The 19,874-nt window shown below is 36.9% G+C and overlaps 1 protein-coding gene across 3 annotated transcripts; it reads right to left on the bottom strand.

The window, feature by feature from the left end:
* Positions 1 to 34: 34 nt before the first annotated feature.
* Positions 35 to 19,298, bottom strand: LOC127814164 (putative glucose-6-phosphate 1-epimerase). Of its 3 annotated transcripts, XR_008026294.1 has the most exons (10): positions 18,667 to 19,297; positions 13,999 to 14,073; positions 11,076 to 11,132; positions 9,234 to 9,290; positions 8,946 to 9,109; positions 8,320 to 8,454; positions 7,610 to 7,712; positions 1,122 to 1,221; positions 404 to 767; positions 35 to 292 (listed from the first exon to the last, which is right to left on the bottom strand). XR_008026294.1 is itself a non-coding variant. In XM_052355463.1 (9 exons), the coding sequence occupies exons 1-9, from the start codon at positions 18,721 to 18,723 to the stop codon at positions 574 to 576; spliced, it is 933 nt and encodes a 310-aa protein (XP_052211423.1). In that variant the 5' UTR covers positions 18,724 to 19,298; the 3' UTR covers positions 35 to 573. The 3 variants fall into 3 exon arrangements, 2 of the variants coding, with proteins under 2 accessions (XP_052211423.1, XP_052211422.1); XM_052355463.1 differs by having other exon boundaries at positions 35 to 767; positions 11,076 to 11,123; positions 18,667 to 19,298; XM_052355462.1 differs by having other exon boundaries at positions 35 to 767.
* Positions 19,299 to 19,874: the final 576 nt, after the last annotated feature.

Below are 19,874 nucleotides of genomic sequence, written 5' to 3'. Positions count from 1 at the left end.
AAGTTAAATTGACTCGAAAATGTAGATTTAGATGTGCAATCAAAACAACGAAAAATTTGAATTATCCTATAAAAAAATGTCAAAGCACATGGGGCAAAATTGAGTCGAAAATCAGGTTCGGGAGTGTAATCGAATAACAAAAAGTTTAAGTAGCTACACAAAAAAAAGGTGAAAGTATGAGAGTAAAAATATAGATTTGGCCAAAATTTTAAACTAAAAAGATGATGAAGAGTTACTGTTACGTTGATCAGCCCCCAGCCCACAGCATCTTATCTGGGATTTTCAATTCATCCTGCGCATTAAAACCCTTTTCTCAAATCAAGAAAATATGAAGGGGAACCTAACAGCAAGGTGTGTGTGTGTGTGTGTGTGGGCAGAGAGAGAGAGAGAGAGAGATGCATACCCACAAAACATAGGCTTCCATCACAACACCAAGACTTTACTTACACTAAAACTCAGAACACCAAGCCATTCACCTAGAAGTCCTAATTTAAACTTGTTACTCAAAACCAGCTATAACTGCAACAGAGGCAACTGATTCTGGCTTTCTTCTCATCCCTCTAAGACAGTGGCTTAGGGGATCAAGGTCTGGCTGAAAAAGCTTGAAGCTACGTTTATGAGCTCCAGTCGGCCGGTCCATTCCTGTCCTACATTCAAAGTGATGGGATTCTCAACCGCTGCAGGATTAACACAAACCATCTTCTGGTACTCGTCCGGCTTAAGATCCTTCATGGCTCTTGATTTCTTATCCCATGGATTCCAGACCACTATTTATTAGAAACAACCAAATAAACAAGTTTGGCATTATATACTCTCACAAATATGCACTATAGAGTCAACAGCACAAGACTTACTAATATGCTGATGCCTCTAGCTATATGCAGACTTAAATTTTCCCAGCTCTTACCATACCAAAGAAGTGAGGCTATGCTAAATTCATTTTTATAAAATGAGTCTGCACAATCTCATTATGATTACTCTAATAGTTAACTGTCCATAATTCTTGAGCTTGTCTTCTTTCTTAGATTTATATAATGCCAGCACACTATCAGATGTTCCCATTATTTTCCCATTATTTATTTATTCTCTTGTCTGCCAGGTGAAAAAATGTCGAGTCTTACCAACATCTCTTAGCCCAGACTTCTTCATCACAAACGTTCTTCTACTTCCATGATCAAGGACTCCAATAACATCTGGAGAATCAAGATAAACTCGATCTACCTGTGCAAAAGCAAAAGAAAGAAAACTATAAGCGAAAACCTGTAGATGACTCTAACTAACAGCTGCTCTGACCTTATTAACTTCCAAACAACATAGCTCACCCACAACTATTTAGGGACGCTACACATTCCTCAAATGATCAATAGATTGGCAAAGGATATAAATTGCATAATCCACTAAAATGGAAACCTTCATGATAAAAAGAAAATTATTACAAAATGTCACTTCTATACAACGCATATACCGTTCAAGTAATTTTCTAAGCTTATTAAGAGTGCTAACTGTCAGCAGATATGATTTCCAATGCTATAGATTATGATTGATTGATTTATTTATAAGGAATGTATCTTGTAGATTTAGATTAATTGTTTCTATAAGTTGTTGTATCCTAAAGTTATGTAGGTTTCCTAATTTAGTTTTTAGAATCTTTCTTTAAATGTTTTAGGCAACTTCCTAATTCTAATAGAAAGCTGGTGTATAAATCAAATCAGCCTCTTTTGAGGTGAATAAGACGATAAGGAAGAATTTTATTATCTTTCTTTCGTGACATGGTATCAAAGCCATAGAAGCACTAATTCAGCTTCGATCATAGCCTGTTCTTCCAATCTTCCTTTGTCAGATCGTCCTTCTTTCTTCTCCTTCTCATCATCATGTCTATTACGCATGATCCTATACCCAAATCTGGAGATTCCAGCCATGCGACTGAGGTTCCATCTACTGAAACTCAGTTTGCTGGAACTCATGGCAGTGGTATAGGGGGAGAATTACAAAACCTTCAAGTAGCTTACCGGTTGAACAATAAAAACTACGTAAAGTGGTCCCAGCTAATCCGCACATTTCTTAAAGGGAAAGGGAAAGGGAAACTCAGCCACTTGTTGAGAATAGGTCTTAAAGAGACGAATCCAACATTTGGAGCATGGGATGAAGAAGACTCCTTGGTAATGTCTTGGCTCTAGAACTCAATGGTTCCAGAAATCAGCAACACGGTTATGTTCTTGATTACAGCTAAGGATATTTGGGATGTAATAAATCTCACCTACTCTAAAGTCCGTGATGCAGCTTAGATCTATGAAATAAGAGCAAAGGCAGCAACAACCAAACAGGGAACAAGGACCATCACCGAGTATGTTAACCTGCTGCAAACACTATGGCAAGAACTTGACCACTACCAGTGCTTGAAGATGAAGTGTAGTGAGGATGCAACCCTACACAAACGATTTGTGGAGAAAGAGAGGATCTATGATTTTCTAGCCGACCTCGATCTCGAATTTGATGCGGTAAGAGTACAAATCCTCGGTAAGGAGGATTTGCCTACCTTGAATGAAGTTATATCTTTGATTAGAGCAGAAGAAGGAAGAAGGGGTGTCATGCTAGAAACCCCTTCTGGAGAAGGTTCTGCCCTAATCTCCTCGAAGGCAAATAATCCTAGTAGAGGGCCTAGAGAAGAAAAGAAATCAGTAGATAAAGACTCTTTATGGTGTACTTTCTGCAAAAAACCTAGGCATACCATAGACAAGTGCTGGAAGCTACATGAGAAACCACCTAAGGGAGGACCGGTGAGAAGTTCAATGCAGGGACAGGGGTACATGGCCAATTCCCAGTCACCTGAACCAAGAGATTCAGAACAAAGAGAGGTCCAAGAGTTAAAAAAATCAGAAATTGACCGGCTAAGAAGTTTCTTGGGATCCCTTGACAAGAAGACTGACAAGGGCACATGTTCTCTTGCTATCACAGGTAATACTTCTTCTTATTCCCTACAAGCTTCAGAAATTATGCACCAGAATTCTTGGGTCTTAGATTCTGGTGCCTCAGACCACATGACTCCTTTTCCTTATATGTTTATCTCCTATTTCCCATGTCCTAGTTCTAGAAAAATCACGATGGCAGATGGTTCTCTTACCATTGTTGCAGGCCAATGGGATATTTTCCTTAATGAAAATCTTACTTTAAAAAATGTTCTTCATGTCCCCAAGCTGTTCACCAACCTAATATCTATCCAAAAACTCATTGAGGATACTAAGTGTCATGTCTTGTTTCATTCAAATATCTGTGAGATTCAGGAGCAGAGCAAGAAGAGGATGATTGGGCTTGCTAGGGCTAGAGAAGGACTCTACTATCTTGAGGAACTTGATGGGCAGGACAAACAAGGATTTTTCTCTCGAGTGTCATGCTTGGTTCAATCCAATTCAGATCAATTTTGGTTACACCATTATAGGCTTGGTCATCCATCTTTTCATACCCTTAAGTTGATGTTTCTTGATTTAGCTAGAGATCTAAAAATAAAAAACTTTCACTGTGTTGTGTGTGAGCTTGCAAAGCATAGAAGAGTGTCTTTTCCCTTGTCAAATAAAAAATCTGATTCTCCCTTCTCTCTAATCCATAGTGATATTTGGGGTCCATCAAATGTGCCCAACATTTTTGGGGCAAGATGGTTTGTCATATTTGTTGATGATTGCACTAGGGTCGTTTGGCTCTATTTGTTGAAAACAAAATCTAAAGTTAGCCAAATTTTTCCAACATTCTATAACATGATTCGAAACCAATTTGGTGTAGGGATAAAGAGATTTCGATCTGACAATGCTAAAGACTTTTTTAATCAATCCCTCTCACTGTTTTTTCAGAAAAAAGGTATTATACATGAATCCTCTTGTCTCTACACTCCCCAACAGAATGGGGTGGCAGAAAGGAAAAACGGACACCTATTAACTGTGGTTAGAGCCCTTCTTTTTCATCACTGTGTCCCTAAATACTATTGGGGGGAAGCAACACTTACTGCCACTACTCTCATTAATAGGCTTCCTTAAAAAAATCTAGCATTTCGTAGTCCAATTCAACTCTTGATTGATTATTTTTCAAATTTTCACACAACTAGTAATTAGCAACCCAAGATATTCGGGTGCACAACCTATGTCCATATACTTGCTGTCAATAGAGGAAAGTTAGACCCTCGTGCCCTAAAATGTGTGTTCACAGGGTATTCTCCAACCCAGAAAAGGTATCGTTGCTATCATCCCCATACCAGAAAATTTTGTGTCTGCTGATGTGACATTTGTTGAGAATGAGCCTTACTTTAAAAATTCTACCACTCAAGAACAACATTTTAATCTGTCCACTAAGGAGTATCCCTTCATTCTCTCAAACCCGGACGTGTTATCATCTCTTCAACCACCTACTGATCTGCAGGAATCTCTAGGACTGACATCAGGAGAAAAGTCCCCAAATACTCCTAGACCACTGCAGGTATACTCAAGGAGGCAGAGGTAGGAACCTAGTCCTATGCGAGCCTCAGCATCCACTCCTGGCTCTACTCCACTTACAAACGAGAAAGGCACTAACAAATTAGTCTCTTTTTTCTCCAGGTAATTCCATCTCTAACTCCTCATCTGTTTCTATTTTTGATAATTCTGAGAAGTCAGTTGACCCTATTTCCACAAATGATACATCTCACAGTGATCTTGATTGGCCTATTGCTCTTCGAAAATGGACAAGAACCTGCACCAAACATCCCCTACATCTTTTCCTCTCATATTCTAAACTCTCCTCATCCCATAAAACCTTTCTTAGCAATCTTCATACCATTCCCATTCTAAATTTTTTTTCTAAAACCATAAGGGATAAGCATTGGAAGGATGCCATGGAAGCTGAGATGGCTGCCCTTGACAAAAATCAGACGTGGGATTTAGTCCCATTGCCTAAGGGGAAGCATCTGGTGGGCTGTAAATGGGTTTATACTGTGAAATGCAAATTTGATGGGACCTTAGACCGATACAAGGCAAGATTGGTGGCCAAGGGATATATACAGGTGTATGGAGTGGCTTACTTAGACACCTTTGCTCCAGTAGCTAAGCTCAACACAATTAGGGTGATTCTCTCATTGGCAGCTAACCTAGATTGGTCTTTACATCAATTTGATGTAAAGAATGCATTTTTGCATGGTACACTCGAGGAAGAAGTCTACATGGAAGTGCCACCAGGGTATTCTGCCACTACAAAAGACCCTGTTGTTTGTTGCCTCAAGAAAGCCCTCTATGGCTTAAAACAATCACACAGGGCGTGGTTTGGAAAGTTTACTGGTGTGATGCTTCGTATGGGGTACCGGCAAAGTCAGGGAGATCACACTCTTTTCTTCCACCACTCGGCCACAGGGGGAGTCACAGTTCTGCTCGTTTACGTGGATGACATAGTAGTCACCGGTAACAATGAAGAGGGCATACAACAGCTAAGGGAATGTTTGGTGAAAGAGTTTGAAATTAAAGATTTGGGGAGATTGAAACATTTTTTGGAGATAGAGGTGGCTCATTCCAAAGAAAGTATTTTTATTTCTCAACAAAAATATGTAGTGGATCTCCTAAGAGAAATAGGGCTTCTCGGTTGCAAAGCAGTGGAAAACCCCATTGATCCCAACCATAAGCTAAGTGAGGCATTAGAGGATGATTTGGTTGATAAAGAGGTCTATCAAAGGCTAGTTGGGCGATTGATATACTTGGCTCATACTCGGCCAGACATAGCATATGCCGTGGGAGTTGTAAGCCAATTCATGCAGACTGTAATACCCTGGGAGCCCAGTAGAGGATAGTATATATCGAGAATAAGTAAGAAAGGAAACAACACCAGCTGGATACCTTCTGGGCTGAATGCAGGCAAAGAACTTCAGGGTTAAACGTGCTTGACCTGGGGAAATCCAAGGATGGGTGACCCCCCTGGGAAGTTCACGTAGGCCCATCAGGGTAAGTTGTTCCGGTCCTTCTTATAGCTCGATACGAGATGTTACAGGTGATATCAGAACCGACCCTTGGAGAAGGCGGTCCAATGAGGGCGAGGAGTGGCGCCGGGGCGTGAGGCCTGATCAAGGAGCGGCTCCTGGCAGGCTTCTAAGATGATAGCCTCCAAATGGGAGAAAGTCTGGGACCAGTTGTAAAGTTGCATGACGAGAACGTCATGTGCTCAAGAGGGGGAGAATGTAATACCCCGAGAGCCTAGTAGAGGATAGTATATATCGAGGATAAGTAAGGAATGAAACAAGACCAGCTGGATACCTTTTGGGCTGAATGCAGGCAAAGAACTCTAGGGTTAAGCGTGCTTAACCTGGAGAAATCCAAGAATGGGTGACCCCCCTGGGAAGTTCGCATAGACCCATCAAAGTAAGTTGTTCCGGTCCTTTCTATCGCTCGATGCGGGATGTTACACATACCCCAAAGGAATCTCATCTTAAAGTTGTCTATAGAATCCTACACTATTTGAAGGGCACACCTAGGAAGGGCATTCTATTTAAAAAAAGTGAAGCTATATTACTAGAAGCATACACAAATGTTGATTATGCAGAATCCGTGGTGGATAGGAGATCAACCTCTGGCTATTGTACCTTCTTGGGGGGGTAACTTGGTTACATGGAGGAGCAAGAAACAGAATGTGGTTGCTCGGTCAAGTGCTGAAGTCGAGTTTCAATCCATGGCCCTAGGTATGTGTGAGCTATTATGGTTGAAAATATTATTAGAGGATCTCAAGATTGAGTGGACAAAACCTATGAGACTCTATTGCGATAACAAATCAGCAATTAGTATCGCACATAATCCAGTTCAACATGATAGAACAAAACATGTTGAAGTGGATAGACATTTTATAAAAGAGAAATTGGATAGTGGGATGATTTGTACGCCCTATATCTCCTCGGGAGATCAGCTTGTAGATATGCTAACCAAAGGCCTTCCAGCAGCCGTGTTCAAGAAAATGACAAGCAAGATTGGGATGACGGATATCCACTCCCAATCTTGAGGGGGAGTGTCAGCAGATATGGTTTCCAATCCTATAGATTATGATTGATTGATTTATTTATAAGGAATATATCTTGTGTATCTTGTAGATTTAGATTAATTGTTTCTATAAGTTGTTGTATCCTAAAGTTATGTAGGTTTCCTAATTTAGTTTTTAGAATCTTTCTTTAAATGTTTTAGGCAACTTCCTAATTCTAATAGGAAGCTGGTGTATAAATCAAATCAGCCTCTTTTGGGTGAATAAGACAACAAGGAAGAATTTTATTATCCTTCTTTCATGACACTAACGTTTTCCCTCAAGGCAACGACAAAATTGTGGTGTTTCTGAAGAACCAAATCAAGTTGTTTTCAACTAGCAAAGGACATACATTGAAGTTAACTCTATTATTTATCACGAAAAAATGTGCATTAAGTTGTTTGTTATGTAAAATGGAAAAGTAATTCAAGATAAAAAATGGGAGCATTGAATATTACAGGATCACAATGAAAATATAAAGAATAAAAACAACAAAAGAACTTCCAACTTCTGCCATGATTATATTATTTCTGCACCATTTGAGTCTTGTCTAGTATAATTCAGAAATATCAATCCAGAAATAACAAGTTTGAAGATTTACCTCAGATTCAAAAGTAATGGCGTCTCCTTGGTCTGCAAAAAGTTCTCTTTGGCAAAGGTTGTCTAGATAGTATTGTGTTTCCAGCCCTTCAACCCTCACGTCACTGCAGACACAGTTTGCATTCAATATTTACCTTGAAAGGAAGTATTGGCTATACCAAAAAACAGAAAAGACAAGAGAATATTTGCTACTATTTTGCCTTGTCAGAAATATCTCATTGCTCAAGAAGAAATTCAACTCCACCCCACCCAGCAAGCTTTTTCCCAATTCCATATCTTGGCTATTCTTTTTCCACAATTAAATGAATCATAGTACAAAGTTCTTTTTCCACAGTTAAATGAATCATAGTACAAAATTCGTTTTTATTCCTCCAAGAAATCAGTATGACATATTAATAAGTAACTTGTCCATGCACTTCAAACAGAAATATCTGGAACTGCTTGGTGATTTGGTGAAATGAGTTGGATGACCTCCCCATATGCTATTGCAATTTTGTTAAATGTTAAGAGATGCACCATCAAACTGCTTACGTTTAGCAATTTAACAAGTAGAGGCAATTGAAACTACATTTTGTCATGTAAATACTATTCTTCAGAGTTGACATCTCATGGCTGCATTTTCTAACTGGCAAATATGCAAATGGCAAGTTTTCTTTCAAATATGAAAAATTACATGCTAGAAGGACAAAGTAACAATAAAATACCACAAACCTTATGTCAGAGACAGACAAATATGAATGATAAGCGAATGCAAAAGTAAATGGCTCGCCAAAAATGTTTCTGACTCGTGATATCAAACTCAATTTTCCATCAGCTGAAAGAGCAACCCTAAGTCGAAGCTCAAAACTGGAAAATAAGAAAAACTCAGTTAGCAGCAAACATCATGCTCACAAAATAATATCTGAATGAGGATGAAGGAAGCTATACTATCTATCAAACATGTAGATCATTTTTATGAACTGTGCTCCCAGAAGCATGCAAAGTTCTATCTTCAAACTATGGTTTCGAAACTCAAAAATCAGTTTGGGAAGACATAAAAACAGCATTTCACATAAACTTTGAGCCAATTCAAACTTTTTTAATCTTGTGTGAACATTTTAATCAATTAATCTACAACAGAGAATCTTATATGAAAACATGCAGTTAATTAATGTAAGGCACCAATGTCAATGCAGTATGAGAAAAGTGTCCACAGTAGGAATTTCATATGAAACCCGATAGAGCAGAATGGTGTGACCCTAAGGATCACCAGGACCTGGAGTTTATAGATTTAATTCCATTAACTCGTGCATTTATTCAGTAGAAAACTGGGAATCCTTCATTGTCCATGGCCATACCGATGGGGCCAGCACTTAAGATCTTCTTCAGATGATCTGAGCAGCAAGTTGACAAATGATTTGCCCAGAGAATCTCTTGGGTGCAGAGGTGGAGGATTCTCATCAATACTCCAAATTTTGTCCCTCGCAAAGCCATGTTGTTCAATTGAACCAGTCTCTCCAAACTGCAGCATCATCAAATGAAGGCATCAACAAAAATAACTAAATCTACACCGATGAATGTAATCAAAAAGTAAGATACATAAAATTGGAACTTAATTAGAGTTATAAAGGAATGATTGAAGAGACCTGAGGGAAGCATATGAGAATCCCTCCCCGCAGTGCTTTAGGAGGCTTAGAGTTCACCTATAATCCATCAAAAATACAATTCAATAGTTCTTCCTCCTGGAAACAAGCAGTACTAGCATAAGCTACAGGAAAAAAGACAAAATGCTAGAGATTATTTACTTAAATTTACTCAATAATCCTTCATTCTTAGCTCTTTTATATTGTTTCATCTCATTCAAGACGGAAACTGGAAAGCAGGAGCAGTATTCACACAGCTGCATTTCAAAAAACACTAACAAGCAAGATAAATTATCTCAATTCCATGAATAATACAGCCTGCCATGGTACATACCACACTATCAACTACACAAATGTAGAGTACTCAGCAAAAAGAGAAAAAATAAATAAAAGAAGTTGAATGAGAGAAAGTTTGCATTCCAAATATTGGAATCGGCAGACGCGTGAGATAAACCATATCTTTGTATGACATCATGAAGAAACTTTCAACATGGTTAAATTGAATTCAATTCGTAACTACTAGCAAGACATTTGCATGTTGTTTCAAGCATCAAGAAGGAATATGGAACTTCAGATATTCTGAGGTTTAGATTTGTGAAATGTACAGGAAATATATAATGGATTATTTGACTTTGAAGGTAGAGGCATAATTTCATTTCCTGGACAATTAGAGAGTTATTACTTGATTTTGCATTTACAATATCAACCCAAACTGGGTGTCCATAACTGGCACTACCCCTAACAGGACTGTAGCCCCCCAAGGAAATCATACAATTTGATGATCATCGCCATCTTTAAATGCAACATTAACCAAATGGTCATCTCACATATATATAATCATCTGAAATAATTTGAGTATCATGTCATGAATTAATCACATCTCATCTGAACAACCATAACAAGATAATAGAATGACAACTGTATCTAATCTCTCAATGCAGTCTGTTCTATATCTAGGAGCTTGTCTAAGGTATATTCAAAATAGGATCTCATATAATGACCTTTGTTATTCTGGCAGCCTGAATCTATAGATCTGAAATATATCAAAAGGAAGGAGGTAAGTCAGAGCACACTTAGTGAGGGTTAGGGAGCATTGTGAGGGTTAGGGAGCATTATGATGCGGGGAAATAAGAATAATGCAACAATTATGCCATAAACATGCTATGCCAGTTCAAATAATTGCGAAGGGACTAGGGGTACAGCAATAGAGCATGATGTCAAGGAATGTACACATGATGGGAGCAACCAAGTACAAGTAACAATCCTTCATAACATGATAACAGAATGATGGAACCTACTCACGCCCATATATATAATCATATCATGGCGGAACCTACTCAAGCCCACTTATATAATCGAACATAATGGCAGAACCTACTCATGCCCATATAAATAATAAACATAACGGCAGAACCTACCCACGCCAATTATAAATTATCAACATCATGTCAGAACCTACTCGCACCTATATATATTATACACACACACACACATTCATGGTGCACCAACGGCTAACATTTAGCTGCAATTAGCATACAATGTCCTAACATGTTACTTCCCAGATAAGATGATTAAAGAAATTGTCGTTAACAACTGATCAAGTCTGTGCATGCTTAATGATGTCATATCATTTATCAACCCCATCATAGTCAGTAACATTAATCCACATCTCATAATCATGTATCACAATATGATAAACAATAGTAAAATGCCATTATGTTCCCCAATTTAATACAATTTAAATGATATAATTTTGACTTGTTCCACAACCTGAGTATACAAAAATAAAAAAATAACAATATAAATGCATGTAAGAAACAACCATAATACAAACTATCCACTCACAGTGCTAGCAGGAATAAACCAGTCAAATGGGTTCCACCAGGGATGTTCCTGAATCACCTAAACAATAAATATAAACAAATTAATAATGTCAAAAAAACTCAAAACTTTAAAATAAGGCTACTAGATAAACTGATTTGAAAATCATAATTTTCCAAATTTTTCACTATACACCTAATTTTTGAAGTTTAAACAATGCAAGTATGCAAACATTCGTATTAACATAGCAACTGGTCTAATTATTGTTGGTCTCTATATAAAATTAGGCTAACATTAGACTTAATTCATAATTGAACCAAGTAGTTAAATTTGGTCAATGACTTGGGTTTGTTTCAATTCGTTTTTCTTTGCCTTGGCATCTGGGTCAAGCTTTAATTTTCAACTCAATTATCCTGTTCACCCCACCATCAATTGGACTCCTAATTATGTTGGATCAAGAATTGAAGCCATGTGAATTGAGCATGACTTCACCCTCAACTGAAGCTTAATTTCTCAAGTAAATGCCAAATGGGTCAAAACCAAGAGTCCCAAGCTCTTGCTATTTGGGTGGGTTGCTTTTATCTACAGATTTTTGCTTTGACTTTGGTTTGACTGAATGGTGACAATGAAGAACAATCAAGAAGGGTGGTGGGTTTCTGGTTTCCTATTGTATTCATGACTATCGGGTTTAGTTCACTGCCTCATGATTGGAATCTTGTTTTCAATAATATCTATACTCACCAATTGAAGAACAAAAGGGAACCCGAATGGTTTTGCTTTCCATTTTTCTCTTTTTTTTTTTCATTGCCATTCAGCAATGGGAACATGGTCCAAATTGAAATATTGGATGAAGACGTCGAAGTATTACCTGAGATGGGTCAAAGCTTGTCAGTGGTAAGTTTTCTTTCCCCTCAAGTGAAAACCAACAGATGTGAATGGAAAATATGCACCAAAAATCCACATAAACTAAAAGAAATGGCAAGGTTGAGAGATTGAGGTAGAACTTGAGAGATGATGAGTGAATGGAAGATGACAACAGTGAGAGATGAAGGATGAGGGAGATTGTGTGCAATGGATGCAGGCTGAATGGGGTATAACCCCTTTAGTGGGAAGATAACCCTAGTTTTAATAAAATGGGTTAGCCACATCAGGCTGGCCTTTTCCTTTAAGTAAAAAAAGAAAAAATTAAAGCCCATATTACATTCTTATTCCCTTATTGAAAATTCATCCTTGAATTTTTTTTAAAACCACTACCCAGGTAACAAACAACTGGGGATATATCACCATCAAAGTGTCCTTCACATCCATGTGGCCTTCTTTTAAGGAAAAATTATACGGTCCAGATTGCAGGCCTTACAAATATCATGAAGATTCTGTCCAACTTAGATTTACTATTCTAGGAGGCAGTTAACCAGTCAAATGGCTTGAAATTACAAAAATCAGAGCTGCTACAGAAGAAGCCTTATAAATAAGATGGTCTTATCTATGCTTCACAGACACAAGGTTCTAGTTCAATTTCTCTCCATGTAATTTGCTTCAGAACACCTCATACTTGACAACTACAATGTTCACTCTGAACTTAGATTTACTATTCTTGGAGGCAGTTGACCAGTCAAATGGCTTGAAATCACAAAAATTGGAGTTGCTATAGAATCAGAAGCTTTATAAATAAGAGCAGTCTTATCAACTATTCACAGACATGATCTTCTAGTTCAATTTCTCTCCATGTAATTTGCTTCAGAACAACTCAAACATGACTACAACATTCACTCTGAACTTTTATTTATTATTTCTTTGGGAACAAAAAATGGATATGCAGGCTTCTCCGCATATCCAATAGAGAGCATTGCATCTCTTTACCACACAGCTATTTGAAGGGGGACCTTGTCACTGTGTTACACCTACATTGGAAGCAAAATTTAGGTTCCACTACATGTTCTGAGTGACTAAAGAGTAGGTCTAACCCTAACAAGTGGCTACTGGCTATGGAGACTTGAACACAGATGTTGAGCGAATCCAAGTTCTTACACACTGAACCAGCCAATTGATGGTGGAACTTGAATTTTGATGACAAAGGTTGAAACACTTGTGAGATTGTGGTCACATGTAACAAAATTTCAGGCACTGTATACCATCATATAACCACATAAGGGGAGAAGGCACATGAATACCCTTGTTATTCTCTGTAAGCAAATTTATATATTTCAAGTCATTTATCGATTAAAAAAGTTGTATTTCCTGTATGGAAACTTGAATATTGGATCCAAGAATCAGCATAAGGCTCCTAGGGCTGGCAATAATCTCAATTACCAGAAGTACCCCACTAAGCCTTTTCCACTATAGGTACAAATTGTCAAGTTATCCAATCCCTCGTTGTGAGTGAAGGTCCCCCAACAACATGACTTACATTTGATGGAACGAGAAAGCTGTGGTGGACAGATGAAGAATGCATCACTCTTTATGATATTAGTGATTGATACACAAGACAAGCACCTTCACACGACACTTTATCATTCCTTTTTTATTATTCATTTATGAACTGGAAGCACATTGTTTACAACTTTAAAATGGGACATACAGCACAAAAATTCATTTCAGATTACCAGCAAACAGCACAAAATACTCAAATTGAAGTTGCTTCCATTATAGTTATATCTAGATTCTAGTTGAATTGTTGTCGACATAAAATGGTAAAGATTTATATGGTATCCATTAATAGACCACTTTTATAAATGCAACTCCATAACCATTTCTACAACAAAATTTTGTAAAAAAATTTACAAAAAATGTTTTGACTCTAAGTGCCCTGTGGCTGTGAGTGCTAGCACTTCCAATTTCTCAAACCATCATTATTGTAACTCCAGACATTTTTAAAACTATCCACAAACAAAGATTGTGGACTACCAATCTCTTCAAACAATTACTGAAATTATTTAGAAAACTTTACCTTGCTACTGGTGAAGAGAAATTCTTCACCTCGACCATTCCGCCAAGAAATGACTTGACCTCCTTGTAAGCTAACCTACATCATAGTAAAACAAAAAAGTACTCAGTATATGAAGGAGAAACATGTACTATCCCAGCACCACATATTGAAATGATTATCATCATTAATTTGAATCAAATTCTGCCTCTGAAGGACCAAAGCAATGAAAGGAAATTTCTTAGTTTCATCACTCATTGGACTTGATCTACAAAAGGAATGATGAAAGGGTTCCCACCCTCACTGAAGACCCTTGAGCGTTTCGAAGTACAACTTCATCAATCCCATTGGAGCCCTTAATCACTTCCATTGCTGCCTTGATCTCAAACTGCAGCAGAATCTCGCACCTCCAGAAAACTATTTCAAGCACAAACTTTTGATTCTTTTGTTGCTTCTCTTTACCCTTTTGGAGCCCCAAAGAACTTTAATAAACTTATCCAAAACAAAAAAACAAGGCCGCCGACAATTGAGAGACAGCACAGTGACAACCGGTGATTTGGAATCACTCTTAGCATCTTTCTTGTGACAAACTCGTCATCAAGCGAATCAATTACTGACATCTACCCGGGAATTTAGCTTCCCCAGTCCAGAATAGCCCACAGATTCAGAAAACTCCAACCGAGAAACTCCTAAAGAGGCAACTAGTGTCCAAAAATTTGCCACTCACTAAAACCACTTGCAGAAACCTCCAAAATGCAACATTTGGCAACTACAGGGAATGCCAACTCCAATTTGAAATCCTCACAAAATTTTCACGGTGGAACAGAAAATTGCGGTCATGTGCCGTAAGAAATAAATCATAGAAAAGGCAACTTCAAATTCATTAATTATTTCGATAAGTAAAATTTCACTTTTCCATCAAAAACAAGACAACCCAATTCCAAATTTTGAATGCAAATCTCAAAACTCAAATATCAAACCCTCTTTCTAGTCCTCATAAAGACTAAATTCCACTCTCTTGACAAAAGCCCACTTAGTGAATTAAGATACAGAACAACTAGAGCCTTCCAAATTCAGGAAAACATGAATATAAACAGAACTCGATAGATTCACTGCATCAAACAATTCAAATCCAGACAATGCCCTATCAAGAAAACAAAATGTAACACGAAAGAAGAAATTAAATAAGCAAAGAGAGAAAAACCAACGTTGAGTTGGATGCTACGCATAGTCGCTAGTTGAAGTGCGAAGCAAAAGAGAACATCAAGAAATCAATAATGCATAAATTAACAGAGATTAAGATCTAAGATAAAACGCACATGGAATCAAACAAGAAACTGAATAAACTATGCAGAATGGTTTGCAGAACAATTAAAAAGTGGTTCTTTGTTATCTTGACGAGAGCAGAGAAGGGCATGGGGTTATGTGAGTACATGGAGTTGTCCAAATAGTCATGCTTTCAGAGGGCATTTTGAAACTGAGACAAGTTTTAAATCCCATTATCACAAATGGGATCATTTATTGGACTAGAAGGATAATGTACGAGGTAAATTTAGCCAAAGGGTGGGCTTGTCCAATGACTCCAAGCCCCCCGACTTAGTCCATGTTGATGTGTACTGGATTTCCACATCCATGGATTTGTTCTTTAGGAGCAATTACACCACAGTCAGAAGCACATACTCACCTGATTCAAAAGAATTAATATTTTTCTTTGAAGAAAAAAAAAATTTATCATCAAATTCTATTTGTCTTTCATTATTTGATATATTGTGATGGAACAAAACAGGGTCCTGAAAAATGAAAATTGGACAATGAAGGAAAACAAAGTGATGCAGTTCAAATCCCACAGTGAGATGAAAAAAAAAAGTAAACATTTGAGCATTCTTGGAGGTATGTGCACTTGGGTCAGGATGACAATATGTCATCCACCCATCATAGTTGTTAAAGGCGCACCTAGGCGCAAGGCACCAGTTTAGCGCCTCGCCTAGGCCGAGGCGAGGCGATTTCAGTGAGGCACGCGCCTTGCACGGTGAGGCGTCGAGGCAAGAGGCACGTCTCATGAAACCTAGGTATGAAACCTAGGTTTTAATTAAAATCTAGGCAGCCCAATTCCTCCCCTCTTCTCAATTCCAACATGTATACATTACAACATATTCACATTTCTTTACTTTAAGTAAATGTCCACATTTTCTTTTATTTATATTTTACCTTCCATTTACTTTAATACATAAATGTAAATAAGAAAGTACCCCCCCATTTGAATTTAATAAAAATATCTAAAAAATCAAAATCCATAAGAATAAAAAAATAGAATTTTGATTTTAGTACAAACTCAGGATTTAGCGATTTTACCACCCAAAAAATACATACCTACTATTTCTTGAAAAATTCATTAAAAATTAGTTTAACAACAATGAATATTAGCTATCAAAATATCGGGAGATAGTTTTTCAAGATGAAAACATTTTCTTATATGTCTCCTTATAATGCGCTAATCTTCCAGACTTAGAAAAATAGCATTTTTCAAAATGAAAACATTTTCTTGATTGAAGGGGATGATGAAGATATTGACCTTGATGTTGATGATCTCCTTAATGATGATTGATTAAAACTTCTTTATTGATTGTGGACTTGTAGTGTTTATATGTTTGTTTAGAACTTTGCATGATAATTGGTACTTGTTTGAGTTTGAGACTTTAAGTTTAAACTTTGATGATGTTTCTAATTTAGAATTTGCATGATGAATGAATCAACTTTGATGATGTTAGTTTAGAATTTGAAGATAATGAATCATTAATGATATGCATGTGTTATTATTGATAATTTGACAATTTTTTTATAATTTTACAAGATTTTGAGTTTTTTTTTCTAAAAGGCACGCCTTGCGCCTTAGGCTCCAGGACCCTTTGCGCCTTGCGCCTTTCAGAACTATGCCACCCATATACTAAAATCTAGGCCGTATGTTTGTGCCAAAGAGAAGAGGCAACTAGAATGTAAGTGGGGTATCTAAACAAGAAAATATATAATTAATGGGTTGATTACATGAATTCCAACTCAGTAACTAGTTCTATCTATACTTTAAAAAAAGAAGAAGAAGAAGATTCATGATAAAAAAATTGACAACTTTTTTGTTGGCTATCAGCTGGGCTAGATATATGTATAATGCATGTACGTGTATATCTGTCTAAAAAATTAGGGTAAATCACACTTGGCACTCCTTGTTAGACCCTGACTTGCCAGAGCCCAATCCCACAACCTTACTACAATTGCAAATTTGCAAGGGAACTCTTAAATTTCCTCTAAATATTAAATTTTCATTGATTTATACTTCATACTATTTTTATTCGATTTTTTATTCTTTTTTTCACTGATAATCCTTCATATTCATGAACTTAAAATCTCGAACCATTATAAATCATTTGGTACCTTCAGTAACCATGGTGATAGTCACATTTTTCCGTGACTTCCTACCTACGTGTTTTCTTCTTTTAGGCATTCCTGTGGTCTCTTTTATAATGCCATAGGCCATAGTAGTTTCTTTCTCCCACATACAACATGCATATGCTCAAATTTTTATCTGTGGATTCTATGGCATTCATTTTATTTCCTTCACTTGTCTGGTCATACATACTCTCATGGCAAAATCCTCACACAAGTTAAGCACATCAACCAACCTGCACTTCCAAAGACTTGCTGTCCAACTGTGCACATCCATACTTACAACATTTATAAGTTTCTGTCTGTGACGTTACAGCCAAGCTCCAAATTCCTCTCACTATAATGAGGAACCAGAGTCATATATGTACCTATTTATATCCATTTTCATCACCTGAACAAGATGCTAAAACATGCATTTTTGTGTTTTTAGTAATGTTACCATTTGGACATGAAGTGCACTGGCGCTAATTTATTTATGGGTTTTCTGTCCATTATAGCAAATCTAATTTAATCTATTATGCCACTTCTAAGTTAGCCAGTGGTTAGCTTGCAAATTTCATCACCATTTGAGGCCTCGTTTAATCTTCAAGTATGCCCATTTAACATCTCAAATTGAGGCAGCACAAAAACTAAAATAATTAGACATTGTCGTAACATGTTTGGATCAATCCAAGCAATCAAATAAACCCCCCAATCTCATCCAATAACAGCAATATCCCATTACTTCCCTAAAAACTGGTAGTCATAATTTTTAAGACTTAACCACCATAAGAATGGTCACATGACACCTCAAAGGTTCATGGATATACAATCAAATCCTTGTGCAGTCAAGAGAGGTCCTAAAGCTCTTAAGTTCTCAATAACCAAAACACGTCTCTATCTTTATATCAGTAGCCCAGTAGGGACTTCCATTCAACTATAGACATACAAATCATCACGTTCAAGAATTCAGGCACCCAACCCATTCATACATTCAGTTACAGAATAACAATCCATAACAATGATTTGCCTGACAATTCCCTCTACTTGCGTAACAATCCATATATCATACAGAAGATAAATCAAGCACAGAGGAAAAACATCAAAGTTCGAGCATACACTTCTCAAAACTCCATTTACTGAACAAATGAAAGCTACCAGAAAACCCTAAACACTCATATATATATATATATTTATTTTCCTCTTCCATACTGAGCATATTTCAATTGAAGCATAGCAACTCATCTCTTCCAGCTCTAAGATACAGATTTTTACCTCTTCTTCCGTTAACTTTCTTTCTGACTTAGATATGATTGCTCGGGCCCTTTCCATTTGCAACCCCTTCGTCTCCCGCTTCTTCCAATGTTTAGGCTACCAGTTGACGCGAGCCATAATAAACTTCTGTTTATTTCTACGCAGCTGCATATCTTCCCTCTTCACGCAACTGGCGGCTGCTCCCCTCAACCTCTTTCTGGCTTGTTGCGTTTTACCCCTTCGTATCTGCAATTGATATAACAGCCTCTGTTTCATGCAACATATGCTTGTAGATATACAAGCACAGAGCGATGCAAGGTAGAACGCCGCCATGCCCCTGCTCCATTTTCTGGTTGATCTGCTGCGACTTCAGCGAATCACATAACCGTGATGTGAGGTTCCTCATAGAATGCAATGCTCCATTCAGATTCTCCTCGCTGTTCCTCTTCAAATATTCTTCCATTGTTTGTTGCCAAGGCATAGAAGTTCTCTACAAGGGAGTTTGTTAGGGTTTACTCCTCTTGAGCAGCCTAGCTCTTGCGGCCAAGCGCGTGTCCCGTAATGGAGACATTTCAGCTACATCTCCCTCCGTCTCTAACCCAATCCGACATTGATACGAACCTGCGAGCTGGTCAATCCTTAAAATCAAATTAGAACAAATATTGTCATTTTATCCTATTTGTAGGGCCCAAAATGACTCGCTTGTGAAGTTTTTCGAATACAACACAAATAGAAAAAATTTCGAAGGTATGTAAAAATGATAGATATAATTAATAAGAATCTTAATTTTTAAAAATTTTAAGAAAAATATTATTTGTAATCATTTTAATAATAATAAATTTTAAAAAATTTCATACTTCTCACTCTATATATAGTGAACGGCCTCATTCTACAAAATATATTTTTTATATTAATTGTAATATAATTTTTAAATTTTTAATATTTAATTTAAGTATAAGAGTATTTACGTAAAAAATTCTCAATATCTTTTGATCGTTTTATTTTTTGTAAAGTTTAAGCAGCTAAATAACGATGATTTAAGTTAATAAATGTATTATTATATTTAAGTAATAATATATCTAAATAATATTTTTTATTTATTAAATTAAATTTAAGATGAGGTCGGATAATTATGTGTTGGGAAAGGAAAAATAGACTTTTTACCCATTCTTTCCATAATCAAATAGGATAAAAAATCATTATCTAATTGAGTTTAGATGAATTTTATT

The sequence above is a fragment of the Diospyros lotus genome, chromosome 12 (assembly GCF_014633365.1).
Source record: "Diospyros lotus cultivar Yz01 chromosome 12, ASM1463336v1, whole genome shotgun sequence".
Lineage (NCBI taxonomy): Eukaryota > Viridiplantae > Streptophyta > Magnoliopsida > Ericales > Ebenaceae > Diospyros > Diospyros lotus.
Note: the sequence above shows the minus strand (reverse complement) of the source record. Positions and strands in the feature narration are given on the sequence as shown.